The sequence below is a fragment of the Macrotis lagotis genome, chromosome 7 (genome assembly GCF_037893015.1).
Source record: "Macrotis lagotis isolate mMagLag1 chromosome 7, bilby.v1.9.chrom.fasta, whole genome shotgun sequence".
Classification (NCBI taxonomy): Eukaryota; Metazoa; Chordata; class Mammalia; order Peramelemorphia; family Peramelidae; genus Macrotis; species Macrotis lagotis.
In genome coordinates this window covers 35,118,970-35,140,885 of record NC_133664.1, presented here as the reverse complement: position 1 = coordinate 35,140,885, position 21,916 = coordinate 35,118,970, and the positions used below count along the sequence as shown (strand labels likewise).

The 21,916-nt window shown below is 35.2% G+C and overlaps 1 protein-coding gene across 6 annotated transcripts in view; it reads right to left on the bottom strand.

Moving 5' to 3' along the window:
- The window catches only part of SATB1 (SATB homeobox 1), a 156,966-nt gene that overhangs the window by 30,311 nt on the left and 104,739 nt on the right, over positions 1 to 21,916 (bottom strand). For all 6 annotated transcript variants that reach the window (XM_074195728.1, XM_074195731.1, XM_074195730.1 and 3 more), the window contains 2 exons: positions 20,502 to 20,714; positions 9,322 to 9,477 (listed from right to left, as the gene is read on the bottom strand). In XM_074195728.1, the coding sequence (XP_074051829.1) occupies positions 9,322 to 9,477; positions 20,502 to 20,714 (369 nt within the window). The remainder of the gene's footprint in view (positions 1 to 9,321; positions 9,478 to 20,501; positions 20,715 to 21,916) is intronic.

The window sequence follows — 21,916 nt, the reverse complement described above, 5'->3', positions numbered from 1 at the left end:
ATAATAAGTTTCTATACAAGATCTTTGCCCTATACCATCCCCTTGAGAAAAAGGGAAATGGAAATTATGGACAGTAACATATATATTGTTTGTGGAATGAGTAAGGCATTTAATATGGAGGATTCAAGTCTATGGAGTCAACAGATGTGACTTCTGATCCTGACTCTTGCCATTTACTCCCTATGTCAGACTTTCTGTATGTCATGGACCCTTTTGAAGCCTACGGATTCTTTATAATGATGTCTTTAAATACATAAAATAAAAAATATAAGCTATCAAAGGAAATCAATTATACTGAAAAAACAGATACCCACATTTTTAAAAAGAAAAATTACAGATTCATGAATCCCAGGTTAAGAATCCCTAAGTCTATATGATCCTAGTCATTTGATCTTTGTGGTTTTCAGTATCCTTACTATAAAATTGATGTAGTATCTATTTTATAATAGCTGACTTAACAAGTTTCTGAGGATTAAAAGAGATAACGCACACACATATACATCCATCCATACATCCATATATATATATATATATATATATATATATATATATATATATATATGGATGGATGGATGTGTGTGTGTGTATATATATATATATATGTATATATATATATATATATATATATATGTGAAAAAGAATTACAGGATGCTAGACAGCTATAATGTATTATGCTGATGGTGGTTATGTTTTTTAGCACCTAAAATATTTCTCATTTAAAAAGCTGGCCTAATGCTTACAGATTCACAGATTCAGAAATGTGTTATTTCCTCCTTGCCCAATTTTCCCATTTAAAGCTCTGTTTCTAATCGTTAGAAAATGTCACAGGGAATTTTTTCTGGGAATGTATATGCTAAAGAAGAAGGGAATATTTTACCTAAGATACAGAGAGAGAGAGAGAGAGAGAGAGAGAGAGAGAGAGAGAGAGAGAGAGAGAGAGAGAGAGAGAGAAACCTGACTATAAACCTGATTCAATTACTCTAAACAAGAGCACACAGTCACAGAATCAAGTAAGCTTGTCTGATGGAAAAGGGATAGAGCCAAAGGTATGGCTAGACAAATCAAGTAAGATAACTTCAATAGAAAATATGTTGAAAATTTTTAAGAGGAATTCTAAAATTGAAATATAAAAGGGAGGATGGTTAAAGAAGAAATATTTCTCACAGAATTAATTTCTTGGGGGTGATGTCCATATTTGTGAGGATAAAGGTATTCTATGTTATAAGGAAAAACATAACAATTATTTCTTATTAACTAATTTCAAATTTAGATTAACTGGAAATTGCAGTTTATCCAGAAATAGCCAAGAGGCAGCCAAAAATTTACAAGCAAAACTCAACCCTTGCCAGACTCAAAATGTATTTTTTTTTTTTTTAGTTTTTGCAAGGTAAATGGGGTTAAGTGGCTTACCCATGGCCACACAGCTAGGTAATTATTAAGTGAATTATTAAGTGTCTGAGGCCAGATTTGAACTCAGGTACTCCTGACTCCAGGGCGGTTGCTCTATCCACTGCACCACCTAGCCACCCCAAAATGTATTTTTTAAAAAAAAAATAAAGGTAGATGATTATTAAGATAGTTATAGAGTGTGTATATCTCACTCTATAATATTCTCCCATTTTTTTCCTGCCAAAAGCAGAAATTCTCCATTTTCAAGACCTATTTTATCGAACCTTGTACTTACCATTAATCATAGATAACTAGGTGGCACTCTGGACCACTGACCTTGAAGGCAAGAAGATAAGAGTTCAAATTCTGCCTCACACTCTTGCTAGCTGCATGACCCTGAGCAAATCACTTTCTTCTCAGTCTCAGTTTCATTATCTGTTAAATAGGGATGATCACAGGACTGATTTTATGGGGTTTGGAGAATGAAATGAGGCAGCTATACAAAGTGTTCTGCAAACCTTAAAGAACTGCGTAAATTCTACTTCTTCCTATTGTTACATAGTTTTTAGGCCCTTAGTCTAAAAATTGAACGAGTCAAAAGCCAACAAATTGAGTGACTTTAAATAATCAAGCAATGAGGATATAGTCACTGCCTATACTATACTTAACATTGCCCTAGTCTCTGGGGATACAAAAATAAATCGATCTCTGGATGCAGTCATGCTAATAATTATTAGATCTTAAATCGTATCCTAAACCACTTTTGTTTGGTGACATTAATCAACAACCACTAACTCCAATCAGGTGATATGACAAAGGTCAGTTAGTTAGACATACTAATCTATCGGCGGGGCAGTTAGGTGGCACAGTGGACAGAATACCTGGTCTGGAGCCAGGAAGTCTCAGACATTTATTAATTGTGTGACCCTGAGTAAGTCACATAGTGCTGTTTGTATCAGTTAAATGGAAAGAGTGCTGGGCCTGGAATGCAGCAGACCTGAGTTCAAATCTGTCCTCAGACACTGACTAGCTGTGTAAGCCTAAGCAAGTCATTAAACCTTGTTTGCCTCAGTTTCCTCATCTATAAAATGAGCTGGAGAAGGAAATGGCAACCCACTCCAGTATCTTTGCCAAGAAAACCCCAACGAGGTTAAGAGTGAGACCTGATTGAAACAACAACAAAAAAGAAATCCAAATTGTATGTTGTGATTTTTAAGTTTTTGAGTTACTATTGCTAATGAGCTTTAATTGTAAAATAGACACTCTACCCATTCATGGAGAATATATTTAGGTCATCTGTAATCAGGGAGTCTCTGAATATTAGTTGTCCACTTTCAGGGACAAAAGAGGCCAGAAATGCAGATTACTCTGAGATGACTAGATGGGTCAGAAGAGTCTTTAGGGTGAGTTACTCAATTGACCTGATCTTTTTTTCCTTCTCCCATAATACCTTTCACCTCTTCCCAGAGGTAAATTGGTCCAGGGCAGTGTAAGTATCTCCCTCTCTCTCCTCTCCCCCACCCCATCTTTCTCTATCTCTCTGTCTGTCTGTCTTTTTCTTTCCCACTTCCCAGAAAACCCTATTCTAGTGAGATCACTGAAGGGAGAGGGTCTGTGAGGCTGGACTGTAACCAAGAACTGGGTGGGGGAGGGAAGAAATTAGGGGTATTTGTTCCTAAGCTTTCCTGCCAGAGATATACATATCTATATCTATCTATCTATCTATCTATCTATCTATCTATCTATCTATCTATCTATCTATCTATCTATATCTTAAAATTATATACAGGTGAGATCTCCTCAAAAACCAGTTTTGTTAAAATGAGCATTTCAGAATTAGCATGAGGATTCACCAATCAGCCAAATGTAGTCTGGAGTTTCTACAAAAATGAAATTTCATTCTCACAAAATAAAGGACATCTCTTTTTAATGTTGCGGGCAGAATATCACCTATGCCATTTATTTTATCACTATGTACTCTTTAGCAAGATACATAGCTTGATAAAGAGTGTTTTTATTGCTATTTTAAGCAATATAAGATAACAGATATTCAGCCCTCCAAACTATTTCTAGTCCCATTGATTTGTGACATACCATATGGCACTTATATTTAAGACATCCTGATTACCATATCAGAATTCCTATACTCAAATTAAAGGTCAGAGTGATTTTTATCATTTATGATCATGAGAAATGTGAGAGCTCCTTAGCCCTAGCTTATATTATCTCAGGGCCTAGAATCCAGGTTACCAAACCATTTTAGCAAGGAAAGCTGGCGACTTAAAAATATTTCTTCTTCTTTCTTGGTGGAACCATTTTGCAAAAGGGTAACAATTCTCAGCTCTATCAATAGATAGACACAACAGTACCAGTGTTTGACTTTTCTATTGATATAGGACCAAAGGCAAAAATAATGAAAGATAATGCTGAAAGCATTTCATGTTAAGTCTACTTTTCATAATCAAGTTCTTTTGTTTAAAAAAGAACCCAAGTCAAATGAGCCTATCCATGGAGACCATTTTCAGAAGACTTCTGGCCATGCCACCCTCGGCTGCAGGAAGAACCCTTTGCTTTGTAACCACACAACAGAATAGCTAAGTCCTATCTTTTTAAGCATAAAAATCAATGTAACACTTCAACATACAAAGTACCTCCTATAGCACTACTAATGTGATCGTGCTGGACATACACCTTAAGTCTCAGAGCTCTCAAGGGGTTTGCTGTGGAATAAAATTAGATTTCGACATCTGCCACCATCAAGAAAAAAATTCCATTTCTGGCTCCCATATGAAAACACTGTAACCAATGAATGGTAACTGAACCATGATACCTTAATGGTTATTACCTAAATCAGCTATTTTTTTAAACAGTAAAATTAGGGGATTCTGCTTTCGTAATTATTTGAATGTGTTATCTTGCTAAATGTTTGACAGAATCCCAACATGATTTAATTGGAAAAAACTGCTGCTCATTTTAATATTCAGAGTATAAAAATATTCATTTGTAGATGATTCACACTTTGTTTGGATCTCACCTTTTTTTGTTTAAATGTAGGTAACTTACATTTACAAAATAAGTGCAAAAATCTAACTACATTTATTCAAGTAATTTCTACTACATCAAAACTCAATTGTATCCATTAAGAAGACACAATGATAGAATAAATCTAAATGAATAACTCCACGAAATAAATGAACATTGTGGTATCTGGGGCAAGTGATTTTAACTTTTCTCAACCTCAGTTTCCCAATTTACAAAGTAAGACAGGCTGGATTAGAATATGTCTAATGTTCCTTCTAGTTCTAGACATGTTTAGGTAAAGACAATGGGCATATCCATGATTCATGCAAGTATAAATCTTATTCTTGCAATTTAGTAGTTATTTAACAATTATGCTAATGTATCTGCCAAAGTTTTCTAAAATTCCAGAAAATACAAATTTTATCAGCAATAAAAGGCCTTTGATGACATATATAAATAAGCAAGTAATCCTTGTCTGTGAATAGGCTGCTTTACCTCTTCTCAATAACATATACTAAGATTTAGATTGTTAGCTTTGATTCTAGAAGGACCTGAGAGCCTAAGTTTACAACCAGGAAGCACAGACTCCCTCCTCTCCTATCTCAGGCTATGCTTGAACAGTCCAATATGATGAATTTCTTTTTACTTGTAGCACAGTTAGAGGACTCATGTTGCTCCTCTCTGGCTAATGTGTACCTCATGAAATTTAGATGATTAATTCAAAAGATGAAGATACTAGGGCAAACACTCAACCATAGGAGTCAGTTGCAACAGGACAGAATGAAAGGAAGTAAATCCCCCTTCACTTCACTCGCATTCCCATCCTCTCTTCAAAGGTTGGTTCATATCTAGGTTCCTCTTTGAATATAGTTATAAACCAAGAAAAGCCATCTTGTCTCTTCCAAAAGTTCTTTAAGAATTGAAATTATTGATGTTGGACAAGGTTAGACTCCTCTGTGGGTTCTTTTTCTTCTGATCTGCATCCTCAATGTGTTAAAAACAGAACTTGAGTAAATAGCCATATTTTTATTCTTCTCCTAGGCTGATATTTTCCCTATGTTGGCATAATTTGATGCTTTGTAACAATTTTCGTTATTCATAACATCATAAAGAAGAGAATGAAAAGACAGTTTTAGGAGAATAAGAGAGAAAAACAAAAACCACTGGGGGAAGCAGTGATGGAAGCATCTTGTGTTTCATTCATCATGGTCAATCTAAATTGATTGGACATTTTATTCCTTGCTTATACTTTGTGAAGTAGTTTGGACTCGTGAAATTTACCTCCGTCTGATAGAAGGAAATCAGACGGGAAGAATGCTTGGAAGTTGACCCTCCTCTTCCACACTGGAAAAATACTCAGCCCTTAGAACAGTCACTAAGAAAGTAGGCTGTCTAAGAAGTCAAGAAATATCCCAAGAGTGACTATAATAGGCTAATAGGCATGAGGAAGAGAAGGCTAACTTACATTTAGTAACGATGAGGTACAAGGGAGTCGTCGAGAGCTCAACCAAAGGACATGAAATAGAGATAAAAGGAACTGAGGGACTGATTGAGCCAAAGACGAGATGACACTGAGTTCTCTCCTACTGTGTGATCTCAGTGCTTTGTTTTTAAACAAAAAGTAGCTGTTTTAACCAAGGTTAAATTCCATAATTTAGTTTAAAAAATAATAGTTTGCCTGTTTGTGATGCTTCGGGAGATAACCTGACCCTCTGAGAATGAAGAACTCTCAGCCTTTTTTTTTTTAAGGTGCAGGTTCAACCCAAAAGATGAGATGTCAACAAGAGAGAAAATGATCAAATATAGTGGGATGTGGAGAAGCTCCTCCTTACTATAAAATGAAAACTCCAAACTGAGGGTGATGGCGGGGGGTAGGCAAGGGGCTAAAGTGAGAAGAGGACATTTGTCGTTGATGTACAGTCTTGCCATGTAAATAAAGACATCTGAAGAAGCACACAGGTTTGAAGCTGCTCTAACATTCTATCATAATTAGAAACATTTCAAGAGCCCTGTAATTTCCAATCAAAATTACAGTAATTTCCGATATACAAGCCATGATTCATGACAGAATTTTACATTCCATGAGAGATTACAGTGGCCCGATGTATGACACGCTGAGTACGGCACTAACATAAACAATTCAGTTTAATGTTTAAACAGCACTTGATGTTTAGAATCCCACAATAAAAGAAACATATTATTGTAGAAATTATCACTTTGACAGTGATTGAAGGGTAGGCAGGCATGTGGCCTATAAAGCTATAATTTTTACAGTCCACAGCTTGAGTTTAATCATTTTTATATAACATTTCCAAAATATCCCTTAAGTATTCCTTACCGCCTATAACTTAAAAAAGAGCAACCTCTTCTTAAATGGAGGCTTACATCAAGTTACACTAGTGATGTTGCAACCATAATTTTTTTTTAAATACTAAAAAACATGTATGGGAATATTACAGACCAAATACATGATTGTCTATTTTACCAGAAATGGACAGCTAAAAGATTCTCAATATGAGCACTTGGGAGAGTTGTTAAGAATCAACAGTTTTCTGGCCTTGGAGTCAGGAGGACCTGAGTTCAAATTTGACCTCAGACACTTAATAATTACTTAGCTGTGACCATGGGCAAGTCATTCAACTCCACTGCCTTGCAAAACAAACAAACTACAACAACAACAAAAAAAGAATAATAGTTTTCTAAGTCTGGGGGAGGCTATTTTGCATCCAGGTCTCATTTCTACAGTAGCCAACAAGCACCAGGACTAGGCAGCTTGTCATCTTTGAGGTTTCAGAACCCAGGACAGGGACTAATACAAAAAGCAGGAACCTAATGGATGATTGCTGAATTGGATTAGGCATGCTCTACATTTGCAATTTATAAATTTGGGGCATCAAAGCCCAGAATGACTATAACACCTTTCATAGAAATTATCTTCCAATGTTTTTGTTGAAAAGAGAGAATGATTCTGTATTCTGCTCAGCCTCTTAGATCTGCTCTTAATTGTTTTGTCAACACAAGCATATATGGTTTGACTTTGTTCACAAGGATTATTCTACTTGTGATGAAAATAAAGTGAAAAATCTGGAGCAATGTTATTCAAACCTTGCTATTTTTTTCATGAAATGTATAAAGTATATCTTTTTTATTTTTCTGTAAATATATTCTCAATTTTCATGAATTTATAATATATATCAGGCACTATAATTAAAAGATCTTCTACATCTATGCTATTTGAAAGATTTCTGCATAAAAGGAAAATAAACAATATGTCAATATATGTGAAAAATTTTTTAAAGGTTAAAGAATTCAGTTTTCCTTATAATATGAGTGAGAAGTTAAAGTTAGAACAGAAGGAAACTATATGAGGGAAATCAAGGTAGTTAGAATACTTAAGTAATAGCAATAACTCAGAGATTACCCTCCCTCCATAATATACTGCTCTGAGACAGTACTCAAAATTTCCAGTTCTCCTATACTTGTAAATAGAATCCAGTGGTGAATTTTAAAAATATTTTATTCATAATGACCAAGTAGGATTTGTAAATGCAATGTTCACTCTCCCCAAACTACCATATATTAATTATACCACACATACACACACACACACACACACACACACACATATGTAGGTGTGTATGTATTTACAGACATATAAATTCCATCAGAATGGAGGCTCTTGGGGACCAGGAATTATTTCATTTTTGTCCCTGCATCCTCTAGTACATTTCTGGAACCAAGTAGATGCTTAATGAATACTTCTTTGATTTATTTTTTTTCAGACTGTCCACACAATTCCTCCTCCTTCTCTAACCTCATTGTCCAGCCCCTAGTTCATACCGAACTTCCCCCCACCAATACTCTTTTCCAGGGAGACCTCACCCAATCTGCAATGATTACTTCTATGCAGATGATGCCACAAATCTTTATTTCCATGTTTTATACCCTCTGTTCAGCAAAGCGTCACCTACAACCTAGATCTCTTATCATCAATGAAATACTACATGTCCAAAATTGAATGTAACTCCTACCCAAAACTGGATACCCCCACTTCTGTTGAGAGTACTAATATCTTCCTAGTCAGCCTCTAACTCATCTTTGACTTTTTTCTCTTCCTTTTCATATCCAATCAGTGGTCAACTTCTATCAGTTTGACTTCTCCAACACTAATCAATTCCTTCAATCAAAGTCATCATATTGATCTTTCAGATAGATATTCAAGTCAGTTCATATTTCTTCCCCTCTCCAAAGTCTTTTCTACTTATAGGGGAAACTGAAAACACCTTAACAACATTTAAGAACCTTCACAATCTAACAGCAACATCTATAGTTATATTTCACATTACTTGCTACCTCTTCCTACATTACCATGTTCCAGACAAATCAGACCCATCAGTTATTTTTCCATCTTATCCTGCCCCTTTCTTCCTCTCTTTCATCTCTCATAAATGGACCACAACCCAGTCATGTTTTTACCTGTTAAAACCCATCTTTTCATTAAAGACATAGTTCAGGTATAATTCTTTCAAAGCCTTCCCTACTCCCATATGAAAACAATGTATCATTTAGCCCTATCACACTTTACCTAATATGGAATGTAATTGGATACACATTTTATTTCCCTCGACTTTAAAAAAAAAAAGGATTCCATTCATTTTTCAGTTTTGTATCCCTAGCACCCAGATACTCTAAATAAATGTGTAATCAATTAAATCCATACCCCATAAGAAATTATGCTCTCAATTAAAGTCTACTGTTGATCCAAGGCATGACTCAAGCATAGAGAAAAGAGACAATGATGTACTGGTAACCCTACTGGCACCATTTATTTAAAACAAAATAAAACAAAACAGCAACCGAAAAAAACCCAACCCAAACTTGTTGATTCCTTATTTGATGATAGGTTCTTACCTGGCTTTTGGTGGCTGCAACCTTTGCAAAGAGAGCTTGAGACACCTTTGCGCGCTTCATTTCTTGCTGAATCTCATCGTAAATGGAAGCATTAATGTTCATGGCATTGTTCTCTGGCTTCCCATTTCGCTCTGTGGCAATTGTCGCTGTTTTTACCTATGACACATTTTAAATATGACTGTCATTCTTTGGCACTGAACAGAGAGATAATGCATTGTTCGGAAGATTCACAAACACTGCTTCCAACCTGGATGTTGTTGTACTTTTACAATAGCCTTTTCTACAATTTGGTCATCGACCATTATGGCTGGTCCAGAGATCAAGCTGCTTGGGTTAAGGAAGTCATACTGTCACAGGTGACTGAATTTGTAATAGGAGCGTCACTGCCAACTTACAACTAGAAATTACAGTGTCATAAAGTGACTTTTCTGGAAAATAGACAATAGCTTTCAAAGACTTGAAAATCCTAAAAGAAATTATTCCTCAATTATCTTAAACTGCAATTCTAACCTAAAAAAAAAACCAATTAAAATCATAATTCAGAGTGATATTTCTTCATTGGCGCCCAATGTCTAATATAGATAATTATATCACTGATAGGTATTACATATTCGTGGCCTTTTAAATATTAGACTTGGCTTTTATGCTTTTTCCTCTTACCTGTTTCATTTAAAAAATCTTCCATAACAAAGCAATTGACTGTACCGCATATTTAAATCTTCTATCCATCCATGAAACAGGTATAGCGCCTTTCCTAATTATCATAAAGGCTTGGTCTACTTTACACGTGTATGTCCAAGCTGTTCTGTAATTATTCCATCTTTTTTCTGGCAACCATGAATACAGTTTTTCCTTCTGACTTGTGTTCCCACACTATCAGGGACTATTTCCCTCTCTCTAAAAAGAACATTATTGTACATTATTCAAAATGTACAATGGTTCAATAAGAGTTTTTTTTTTTTACAATATATGACTTTGAAGTGAAGCATCAGCACTGAAGTGTATCAATGGATATGAAAATGCCAAATTGATAATTTCAGGCAGTGTCATAGATTTTGGGCAAAAGCCAAACTCAACTTTAAAAGCTTACTGATATTACTATTTTTTTAAGTTCAAATAAGTAGATGTTCTGCTACATTTACATTTTTTAATGTGGGTTGATATTAATTAACTTGAGAACCTTCTCAAAATCTACATAAAAATGATAAGATTTTCTTCACTGTGAAATTAAATAATAGCTGGTTTAGGAAGGGACTCTTATCACAAATATATCATATATTTCTGTAACTACAAGAATTTCTTAAGGATCTAATTTTGTAAGGAGACATAGGCCTTTTCTATTTAGTAACTTTAAAATATCATTACTATTATATAACAGAAATAGGAGAAAATCAACTTGGTTTTAGAATGAGCGAATGATTCTGAATTTGAAAAATAAGTTTACCACCCATAATATTTCACAATTTATCAAATATGAAAATATTCATTTCCATGTCCAAAAATCTTGGGTATAAGTTCTAAACGAGGGAAATTATTTTCTCTCCCATAAATATTAAATTTTGGCTTAAACATTTATGCTCCAAATTTTTATAAAATTGTTCTTGGACTCTGAGGTAATCATTATAATGGTTGGATTTTTAAATTGCTTTTTTGAAAATAGAGAAGCTGTTGACAAAGTAAAAGAGAGACAAAAGCCCTTATATAGGAAGTAAGGCACTCTGGACAATAGTTTCCTCTCCCTGCTAGTAACTGAGTGACTTTGGGAAACTCAATCCCTCTGACCTTCAGAAACCTTACCTGTGAAATGTTGTTGTCAAACTCTTAAGGACAGGGAGTAGATCAGAAAATACCTTTAGGGACATCCCTTCCAGATCTGGAACCACTGATCCTAATTATCAGATGGCCCTTTGATAGGTGTAGTGACAGAAAACGGTCCTGGTTAAGTAATTTGGGAAATTATATTTTAGGGTCCCAAAGAGTTAACACATTTCCAGGAAGTACCCACACCAGTGTGGTTTAAGATTTGCAATTTATCTATGAGATGGTCCTGCTTTGAGGCAAATGAGTATATTTGTTTATGGTGTGGTGATGCTTTCAATCACTATTTTTTTCCCTTCACTGTTTAAGTCATAAAGCAAAATAATTTCAACATTACACTGAAAACCCTTTGTTATGGAAATGCTCCGAGGGTATACATTCCAAAAAACATTGGAGGCAAAGAGTACAGCTCGAGCAATCTACTTAACAAAATGTAAAGTGTAAACTAAAAACATAGCTCTGGGTACTTCTCAACAACAACTCTTTTCACTCCTTTGCAAAATGCACATGCTTATTCTGGAATTTAACATATGGTACCCGGACTCCGTTCATCTCTTTTAGTCCTCCCGTTTGTTTTCTGGGTGCTGTCCAGCACAATCTCTCTTGAAAGATCACAACTTTAACTAAAAAAGCACAACTTATAAAATCATATAAATAATCCACTCAAAAGCTTAATATCATCATATATCACAGCTGTGGCTATTTTCGGGTGGAAACCAAGTTCTTGCCAAGCTGTTTTTCCAGGTTTTTTTTTTCTTTTCTGAAAACAAAGAATATAAGAGACTGCAGTATTTACAAAGGCAAGGAGGGGGAACCTTTCTTAGTCATTTAAAAAATATTTAGAAAAACTTATCCTTCCCAACTTATCTGCTCAGATACACATCTCATCGCAGAAGATTGATTATGGTTAGAAGAATTTACGGAAACACAGTTTTTCAAAACAAGACACATGCTATTATTGCTCAAGGGGTAACCAAGTTAAACAGGTTTTCACAACCAGGGAAGGCTTACATTCCCCCCCAGGGAAAAACTGAAGTTTTTTTTTATCTCACACACTCTACTAGAGTTTTAGCTTAGAACATCATCAACAATCACAAAAACAAATCCACACCCTTCTTTAATCTAGGGTTAGCTTTTAATATTATGCCCTAAATTAAAATAGCTCATTCCAGGCAAAACCAACTCGTTTTCAGCTCTATTCAGCAAACAGCACAGGCAGTATAATAAATGCAGTTGCTTTCATAATAGCTTTTATCAAGGCAGGATTTGCTACAAATTCTACGAGTATGGAGGAGCCCAGAAGTAGTTAGATTTATGTGTTGGAGTGTTTGTTAGCTCCTCTCCCCTGTGGGCACAGGCGACATCATTCGGTATATTCATCATCATTTATCATTAAGGCAAAATTTTTCAGTTTTAAAAATCAGTTCCTGATTATTTATGATTTATAGGAGGCACAAGATACTATTAGATGATCTGAATTTGTAGCATTTTCCATAATCTGTGTTCAGCACTTTGTTGTTTAGTCATTTCAGTCAAGGATGATTCTCTGACTCAATTCAGGGTTTTCTTGGCAAAGATATGGGAAGGGTTTGCCAAATGTTTTTTCCCTCCAGCTCATTTTACAGGTGAAGAAACTGAGGCAAACAGGGTTAAGTAACTTTCCTAGGGTCACACAACCTGGTAAATATCTAAGGTCAAATTTGAACTTAGGTCCTCCTGGCTCTAGACTCAGCACTCTATCCGCAGTTTCAGTGGTTGACCTCCAAATGCTCAACGCTGGATGTATGCTAAAGTTTAGGCAGTTGCAAGGTTTAGGAAGATCTTTATATACAAAAAGTCTCGCGGAGAAAATTGAGGACAATTTGAAGAAACTATTCTGATCCAAGTCTTAACAACTTAGTATGGTTAATTCAAATATCGATTTTACCTATTTGATTTTAAGAAAACTAAAATATAAATGCTATTTTAGCAATATTTCCTAAAAATTAAAGCTTTCCTTCTGAAATATTTTTGTTTGTGCCTGAAAAATTAGCCTTTGTTATGAGAAATGATTGTTTAATACCTTAGTTTATGTGTTTTGAGGATCTTTTATCTATTTAAAGTAATAAGATTTATTTAGAATAAAATTTGCATATTTATTTTCTGACTCCTAAAGAAGAAAATCAAGAGCAAAAATCTTTGAATGCTATAACTCATTTGGATGCTCCCTATAATATGATCTATGGGTTATATGTGATAATGTATCCATTTTAGAATGAGAGATTCTAATATCCTTGTATCAGGATCTATGGGACAATGGAGTTGCTTCTGTGGCACTTTATATTGAAGCAGACTTTTCACATAAATTCACATGTAATTAAGATACTCTTAAAGTACTGTTCTCCCAAAATATGTAATGCATACAATCAACACTTAAGTTTTAATAAACACAGGCTTTACAAGATTTTTTAAAATTTCTTATAATTTCCTTTAAAAAGAGCTGTTTGTTTTTTCTCCAAAATTCTAACTAATTAAAGAATGGTTAAAACTGTTTGAGCAGGGGGGCGACTAGGTGGCGTAGTGGATAAAGCACCGACCTTGGAGTCAGGAGTACCTGAGTTCAAATCCGACCTCAGACACCTAATAATTACCTGTGTGGCCTTGGGCAAGCCACTTAACCCCATTTGCCTTGCTAAACAAAAAAACCTGAGCATAAAAATTTTTTATCTTAAAATTGATCTGGATTTTTTCCTCTTAATAGAAAGGTCTGGAGGGGACAGAGATGCAGACTATAAATGTCTAATTTTGCATAAACTGACACATACTTGCTATATAAAGGGATATATATGTTATAACTAGCATTTATATAGGGTTTTAAGGCTTGCAAAGATCTTTACAATGACACTTTCTTTACAATCAACAACACTGGGAAAGTATAATATCTCCATTCTACAGATGAGAAAACTGAGGCAGAGAGAAGTTAATTAACTTGCTCAGGGTCACTCAGCTACTTAGTTCTGAGGTCTGATGTGAATTCAGATCTTCTTATCTCTAAGACAAGTAAGGACTCACACTATCCAATGTACCACCTATGGTTCCATGCTGCATGGGAAGAATAGATGATTTCCAAAAAAAAGTTTTTTAAAAATTGACCTGAAGCAGAAAAAAATTTTCATTTCCATTTAAATATCTCAAGTGCAAAGTGCTGTGATTTTCAGAAAATCACATAAAAATGACATTTTTGAAATTTTATCTAGATTTTATTTAGAACAGTTAGTAAGATCAGCCAGGATCCTTCAAATCCAAAAAAAGTCTTCATTGATAGGTTGGTTCATATTTTTTTAAAGGCTTATAGGATTTAGAAGTTATCAAATTCATCTGAGGAGACAGAAATATCCCTAAAACTTTTGAATCTACAACAAACTTGAATGATACTAATAACCTTAAGCTCTAAAGATGTGAATATTAAAACTAGAAGGTATTCTCAAGGTCATCTAATCCAATCCCTTCATTTTACAGATAAGGAAACAGATCCAATGAGTTTAAAAGTGACTTGAATTCACTATATTATCTCAGGAATTTTTTTCCTTATGTAGTCCAACCAACCACTCAATATACTCACAGTAGCATAACTTTCCATCTTTCACTGAAAAAAAGATAAGTAGTAGTCTCATTTTCCCATTCTAAAATGAGTCTTTCTTTTTTTTATTACTCCTTTGTGATTTTTAGTGAGAAACAAATACGTTAATAAAATCTAAATGAAATCCTTCAAAAGAGCTGTCTTACTTAATAGAGGGAAAATAAAGGTGTTTGGTTGAATCACAACTGCCTGACTAGAAGGGAAGACCAATTAACTAGTTCCTCCCCAACCTCATTCCACTGGATATCAGGGAAATAAAGAGATTTTAACTTACTTTCTCAATTTCTGATAGCACGTTGATCTTTTATCAGTCGTAACATGTTGACATCCTGTCATACATCTTAAGTTTTTACAGGAGCCCTATGAATATTTTAGCAAATACGTGCTATAAAATCTTTTAGTGTACCCCAAGAATGAAATTAGGGTGAAAGAATTCAAAAACTTTAAAACAATAAAGGATAATCATTTTCTATATGAAATCAAATTATCCTCAGGAAAAACCTGAATGGTTAAGCAACCTAACCAGTCAGCTTGCTAGTCAATGCATGAGGAAGATTTAAATCTAAGTTGTCCTGATCCCAAGCCCGGTGATTCATCCACCTGGCCACAACACACCTTGGAAGCTACCTGGATAGCGTAAGTGTACCAAGTAATTCATTTTACTTTGTCACATTCTTGCTGTTGGTCTAGTTTAAAATCACACCTCCATTCTATTCTCAGAGAATCACTAGTGAATCTGAGCACACTAAGGAAAATTCATTATCTTGGATTCACATAAAGATGAGATCATTTGATATTTAGCCCCTCCCCAACCCAAATAGGGATCATGACAGTGGTGTGCTTTGGAGATTGTATTTGGGATATGACTTGGTAAGAAAAAGATCAAGATTTCTCACTAGTGATAAATGATCTGAGGCTGGTCAAGGGTATGTTGTTCTGCTTTTCTTTTGATTTTATTCTTTTGGGTTTGATTAGAACTAGACTAACCAGGTGCACAATAGCTTTGTCTGTAAACCAACTATAAATGGTATGTTTTTGATTCACAGATTTTGTTTTATGGATGGAGTGTCCTAAGTATATTAAAACTTCATGCATCTACCCTAATATTTAAAAGTTGCTGCATTTCAACTGCTGCTTATCAATAGTAGTATTCTTAGCCTACTCTAGTGTATGCCTTTAAAAATACAAAACATATGTTTCAATGTCACTGCACTTAAAAAATCAAAAGAAGCTTTAAATTAAAATATTGAATTAAATCCACTCAAGACACAGTTATTAACCTTTAATATTATCTAACACTAAGTTGTGCTAAGCGGCTTCCAGGTAGGAAACCCGAGCATTTAAAAGTCTTTGATTTTTTCTTCTTTATATCCCAGCTGCTACCAATTCTTGCTCATTCCAACTCTGGTTAACATGGTTTACATTCACCAACATTTTTCTCTTTCCAGTAGGCTTACCTACCTCCACAGCCCCGACCAATTTACCTTCCATATCACTGCCATTTTAAGCTTTCTTATACATGGTTGTATCATAACACTCCATGATACATACCTCAGGCTGTCAATAAACCTTTAATTAGCACCTAATAAGTAGCAGGGCCTGTAATAAGCACAGGGGAGACAAAAAGAAGCAACAGACAGTCCTTGCTTTCAAAGTGCTACAATTCAAATTTCATTGTCTGAATTTAAAAGTCTCCAATACTATTAGATTAATGTTTCTTCAACTATTTCCTCTATAAGGGCACAGTGAAATGCTGGACCTGCATTTAAGAAGACCTAAGTGCAAATCCAACTTCTGACCCTTATTAGCTAGAAGTTACTGGGCAAGGGTCTTAACATCTTCTGCCTTAGTTTCTTTAGCTATAAATTGGGGTTAGCAATAGTCCCTACTTCCCATGGTTGTGGTGAAGATCAAATGAGATAATGTTTGAAAAGTTAGCTCATTACTTGGTTAAGTAGTAGGCATTTAATAAATGCTTATTCCCCGATTCCGTTCCCTTCCGAATATCAGATGCCTTCATTTCCCAAACATGCCCTGTACTTGTCGACCTTTAAGTGTCTGCTCTAGGGAATCCTTTCTTTTATTCAATGTTGTCCCTACTTTGTTATCACAGGTTCACTTCATCCTCACTCTTTAAAGCCCACACATGAAAATCAACCATGTTCTTCTCCCCTGACCTCACAAAGAAATTTATTCTCGACCTCCACAATATACTTATCATGCAATATGTTATTGATTGTTATGGGGGTGGGTCTTATGGTAAGATAAACTCTATGAAGAAATAGGTTCAAGTCTTCCATTTATAATCCATCATATCCATAAGGTTCTTATGCATAGGGCTCATTTTAGTCCCCTTCTCCAAAAACATCTTATTGCCTCTGGCATAAAATACAGGTGCCTCAGGGGTTTGAAGAATCTTCATGTTCTGGCTCCAACCTACCTTTCTAGACTTCTATTTTTGTCTCCTTTACACACTTTCCATTCCAGTCCAACTGATGCCATGCTTGCCATTCCTCACACATAACATCCCTTCTCCCCAAACTGGCACCAACTACTCCCCAGGCTGGTTTGCCCTCCTCCCTGACCTCTGCCCTAGAATTCTGAGTTTTCTCCCCAGCCCAGTGCCATTTCCTTCAGGAGGTTATTTCTGATTGTCCCAGATTGCCTCCTCCCCACAACTTGAATTTTACTTCTTTTGGAAGTATTTCATTTTTTTATATTTTCTGTATTATTTCCCCTGATACATTCCCTACACATTTTTTGAGGATAAAGATGGTTTCATTTTTACCTTTATAGCCTTAGCACATAAATGAGTATCTTGCACACAGATACATAAATTTCTTTTCAATGCATTGTATTACTCCCAGTATCCAGAATCTACTGCAAAAAGTAGACAATGGGTTTTTGCTCTGTAATGGAACCTTAAATGAAGTAAGAAGCCAATTTAAGGACTGATGTTGTATAGGAGAGACAAAGTGATACATCTAATGCCAGAATCATCTTACAGTTCTATTGGATGGACAAACTATTTGGCTTTGACAAACCATTTTAATTTTAAATCAACTTCACTGTATAGTTCTGTATTACTTATACATTGTATTGACTCAATATTTGCATTATTGGCCAGGTCTACATAGCTTAGAGTGGCCCAATTACCTGATTAATTTAGGAAACATGGATAGGCCACATAAATAATTCAGAACAAAATAAATTATCAATGTGAGCTATCCTGATTTATCAAAAAACAATAGTTTGCAAAATAAAATAACCTTATCTAATAGTAATTTACAAGAAGAGTCATCTGTTGCATACAGGCGACAGTGAGATTCTGCAGTGGTTTGGGCCAAATACATTTTGTTGGAGGAGTCTGTTTTACTTCAAATTAGGATACAGAGAATTCTTAAAATACTAGGAAAATCAGAAAATCAAAAACTGTACTTAAGTAAAGGCAAGTCAGGCGATGCATGTATTAGTAAAACTGTTCCAAACCTGTTATTACTCTGAAAAACCATAGGTTCCTTCCGCGAGGACTGCAACTTAAGTGGTGTGCCAAATAACCCACTGCAGGAGTATAACTATTTTAACGATTAATTACTGGCACCAGAGCTTAGCTTAATAACTCAATCAACAGGTTTCCAAAGGATTAACCTCACACGCCAGATGCATTGTCTAGTGGGACAAGGTATGTTGTACATTTATTAAGCACCTTTTCTTTGCCCAGGTAGTAAACCCAGCTCTGAGGCTATGAAGACAAGGACTCATTGGTCCTTAGCTCTAAGTAGCTTATTTTCCATTGGAGAGAAAGCAGGGAAGTTACAAAAACTTCTCTTTCCTGGGGTTGGAGGGATGCACTCTTGGTACATCAGCCTTGGATTCCTACAGGAAGCTGACTTGAACTGAGCCTTGAAAAAGTTATTCTTTCCAAAGGAACAGAGATAAAGGTAGTTTTGTGTAACTAGGAGTTCCACAAAAATACTTTTTTTGAAATGACAGTACAAAGAATACAATTCATAGGATCTGTGTTAGAAAGGGATGACCAGCTAAATGATGCTGACCTATTGTATTTATACTTTATATATTAAAATATTTCATATAATATTTCAGGGCAATCCTATGCAGAGTGCAGCTAGGGATGAATAGTCAACTTTATCTTGATTTTACATTCTAAACTCAATTAGGAATAAGAATAAAAATAATAGACCACTGATTAACACAACCCATAAAAAGTATGCTTTTTGACTATATAGCATCTAACTTCTTTCCTATGAAATTTCTCTTCATTACTTTCCAAGTTTACCTTCATTCGAATAAGTGCATTTCCTTCCAAGGTGACTACTTTGAAGGCAAGAACACTCATTTAGATGCATATGTTAGAGTAGACTTGTTTTAAAAATACCCACACAACAAATCCCAATCACTTTCATTACAGTACAGTTATACTCCATATGCTAATCATGTCTAGCAATGAAAAGTCTATTGAAAGGTCTCAGACTAGAAGCTAAGTCCATAAGTTTGTTTTGTTTTTTATCTAACATAGGAACATTAACAGAAAGAATTGAAAATTCATCTTTTTTCCCCTTGGGTAAAAAAATTTATAGTGAAATATAAAATATACCTATTTCTGGGATAATGGACAAAATTCTTTAGAGGTCCCCTTTTAAAGCAGCTTTCAAAGACTGTATGAAACTTAATTATGAAAGATTACAAATGAGATGATTTGTAATTGGTACCAGCTGCAGTTTATATCGGAAAGCATAAATACAAATAGAATTATTTTTTTTTTTACTACAAATCGCAAAACTCTGGACCTGAACTTGAGGGAAAAATGTACTTTTTAAACTATTTTTTTTCCTTTTATTTAAAATGTCTTCTCAATCTGAGAAGAGAAATATCTGATGGCTCATCTATATTTTGCATAGAGAACAGCAAGGCTACAATTTCTTTTTTTAATCTACAAAGGATTTAGAGGTGAAAGGATTCTTGGAGATATTCTAATTTGGGGGTTCTTTTTTTTTCAGGTTTTTGCAAAGCAGTGGGGTTAAGTGGCTCGCTTGCCCAAGGCTACACAGCTAAGTAATTGTTAAGTGTCTGAGGCCAGATTTGAACTCCAGGGCTCCTGCTCTATCCACTACACTACCTAGCTGCCCCTAATTTGAGGGTTCTTAACGTTTTTGATGTCTTTGGACCCCTTTGGAAGGATGAAGCCGCTGAATTTTTCTCAGAATAATTTAAATTTAATTTTTAATTTAAAAAATTAAAAATTCTAAAAAAATCTTAAATTCACAATGAGGGGCAATTAGGTGCTGCAGTGTATAGAGCACCAACCCTGGAGTCAAAAGGACCTCACAATGGAAGGGAAAGCTCAGTTTCAGTTAGAGGCTAGTGAAATTGAAGATGAGCTTTTTTTTTTCCTTTTTCCTCTAACCAAGTTCACAGGCTACTGGAAAGCTATCCACACACTTGTGGGCTACAGTGGTTCTCCTATAGAAAGTCCATGACTTGTCCAAAGTCATACAAATGGTAAAAGGCAAAGTCAGGATTCTAATTCATATTTTATTTCTATCTAAATCCCACATTCCCATCTAAATCTCACAACAGATTCATTATTTGAGGCCAGATTCTAAATTAGTCAAGGAAGAGAATCTGGGGGGGGGGGGGGTCCAAACCTTTCTTGATAAAGGAATGGAAGGAGTTCAAAGCAATGCTTCTAAATGCAGAAGGGGGTGAGGGGATTGTCTTTTACCTGGGGAGGCCGGCTGGGGGGTGTGCTTATCAGAGGTGCTGGACCCATAGCCGAGGCTGCATTCAAACTCCTTTCCCTTTCATCTTGATAAATTCGATCCCTTTCAGCTTCTGGCAATTGCAAGAAGTTCTGCATGGCCCGGAGGTTAACCAGCAAAGACTGGGAGGCAGTCTTGGGGTCCTCTTCCTTTCGAAGGATTTCTGAGAGCAAGCCCTGCAGGGGAATGAATGGGAGAGGAAAGAGTGAACTTGTCTGTGTCTGGGTCTTGGGGAGAAAGCAGAGGGTGCCAAAGGATCCCTAAGCATTCCTTTTTTCTTTCTTTCTTTTTTTTTTTTGCCACTGTTTAGAAAAGGAACAGACTCAGAGGCATCAATTCTGCATAGGAATATATTAGTGACAATTGAGATGGTGGAGAAGAGAGCCTCAATTGTAGTCTTAATTTTATTAAGCATCTGCTTTACATACAACATAAACTGAATCTGCCTAATTGGTCTCCTTCCTAAGAGTGGTTTAACTTGCCATGAAATCTTTCACAGTGAGACAATTGAGAAGAGTTAAGATGAAGTGAAATCCTCAGCTCAGCAACATGAGATTGCAGAGTTCTCCTACTGACTAGACCAAAGCTGCAGGAAAAAAAAATCAGTGGTTCAAAAAGCCATCTTGAAAAAGGAAAGATGGACTTTAAAGGAAAATGCTTCAGAGATTTGATTAAACAAATAAAAAAAAATACTCCCAAGCCACCACTTGAGAAGCATTAAAAAATACTGCACATTAGAATATAACCAGCTCAAATTATTTAAAAATAAGTGACACCAATTGGCCTTTCAATTTTATACTGGAGAATTACACTGACATACTCCAAATACTTTCAAATACTATCCTGCTATACCAGTAATCTAATATGTGTAATGCTGAAATTTTGAACTTCAGAAGACGCAGATGTAATTTGAAATACATAACTGCTTTTCCACATTACAAGGATCCACAGTAGAATGTTAATGAAAAGAACATTTGTCCTTTTATGAAAATAGAATTTAAGATGTTGTATAGAATATCTGCATTTCCTAGATTACTAGCACCTCCGGTAAATCATATTAGTAATTTCTAGACTAAGAATGGTCATCAGCAAGATGAGAACATTATCATGGCAAAAGAGAGCTTTTTATGATTGATTCCCCCATCAAGGAGGTCATTACTGTTTTATGACAAATTCTTTTTTTTTTGCTTTTTGAAGAATGCTTTTAAGAAAGTGAAGATTTCTTTCTAAATGTTTCAGTTAAATTTTTTCAAATTTCTATTTTTCAAGGATTGAACCTCTTTTCCTTTTCCCATCTCCATCCCTTTGTATGGAATAATGTTGGGACCCCCAGAGATAGATTTGTTTCTTTGCCAACAAAATGGAACCACAGATCAAA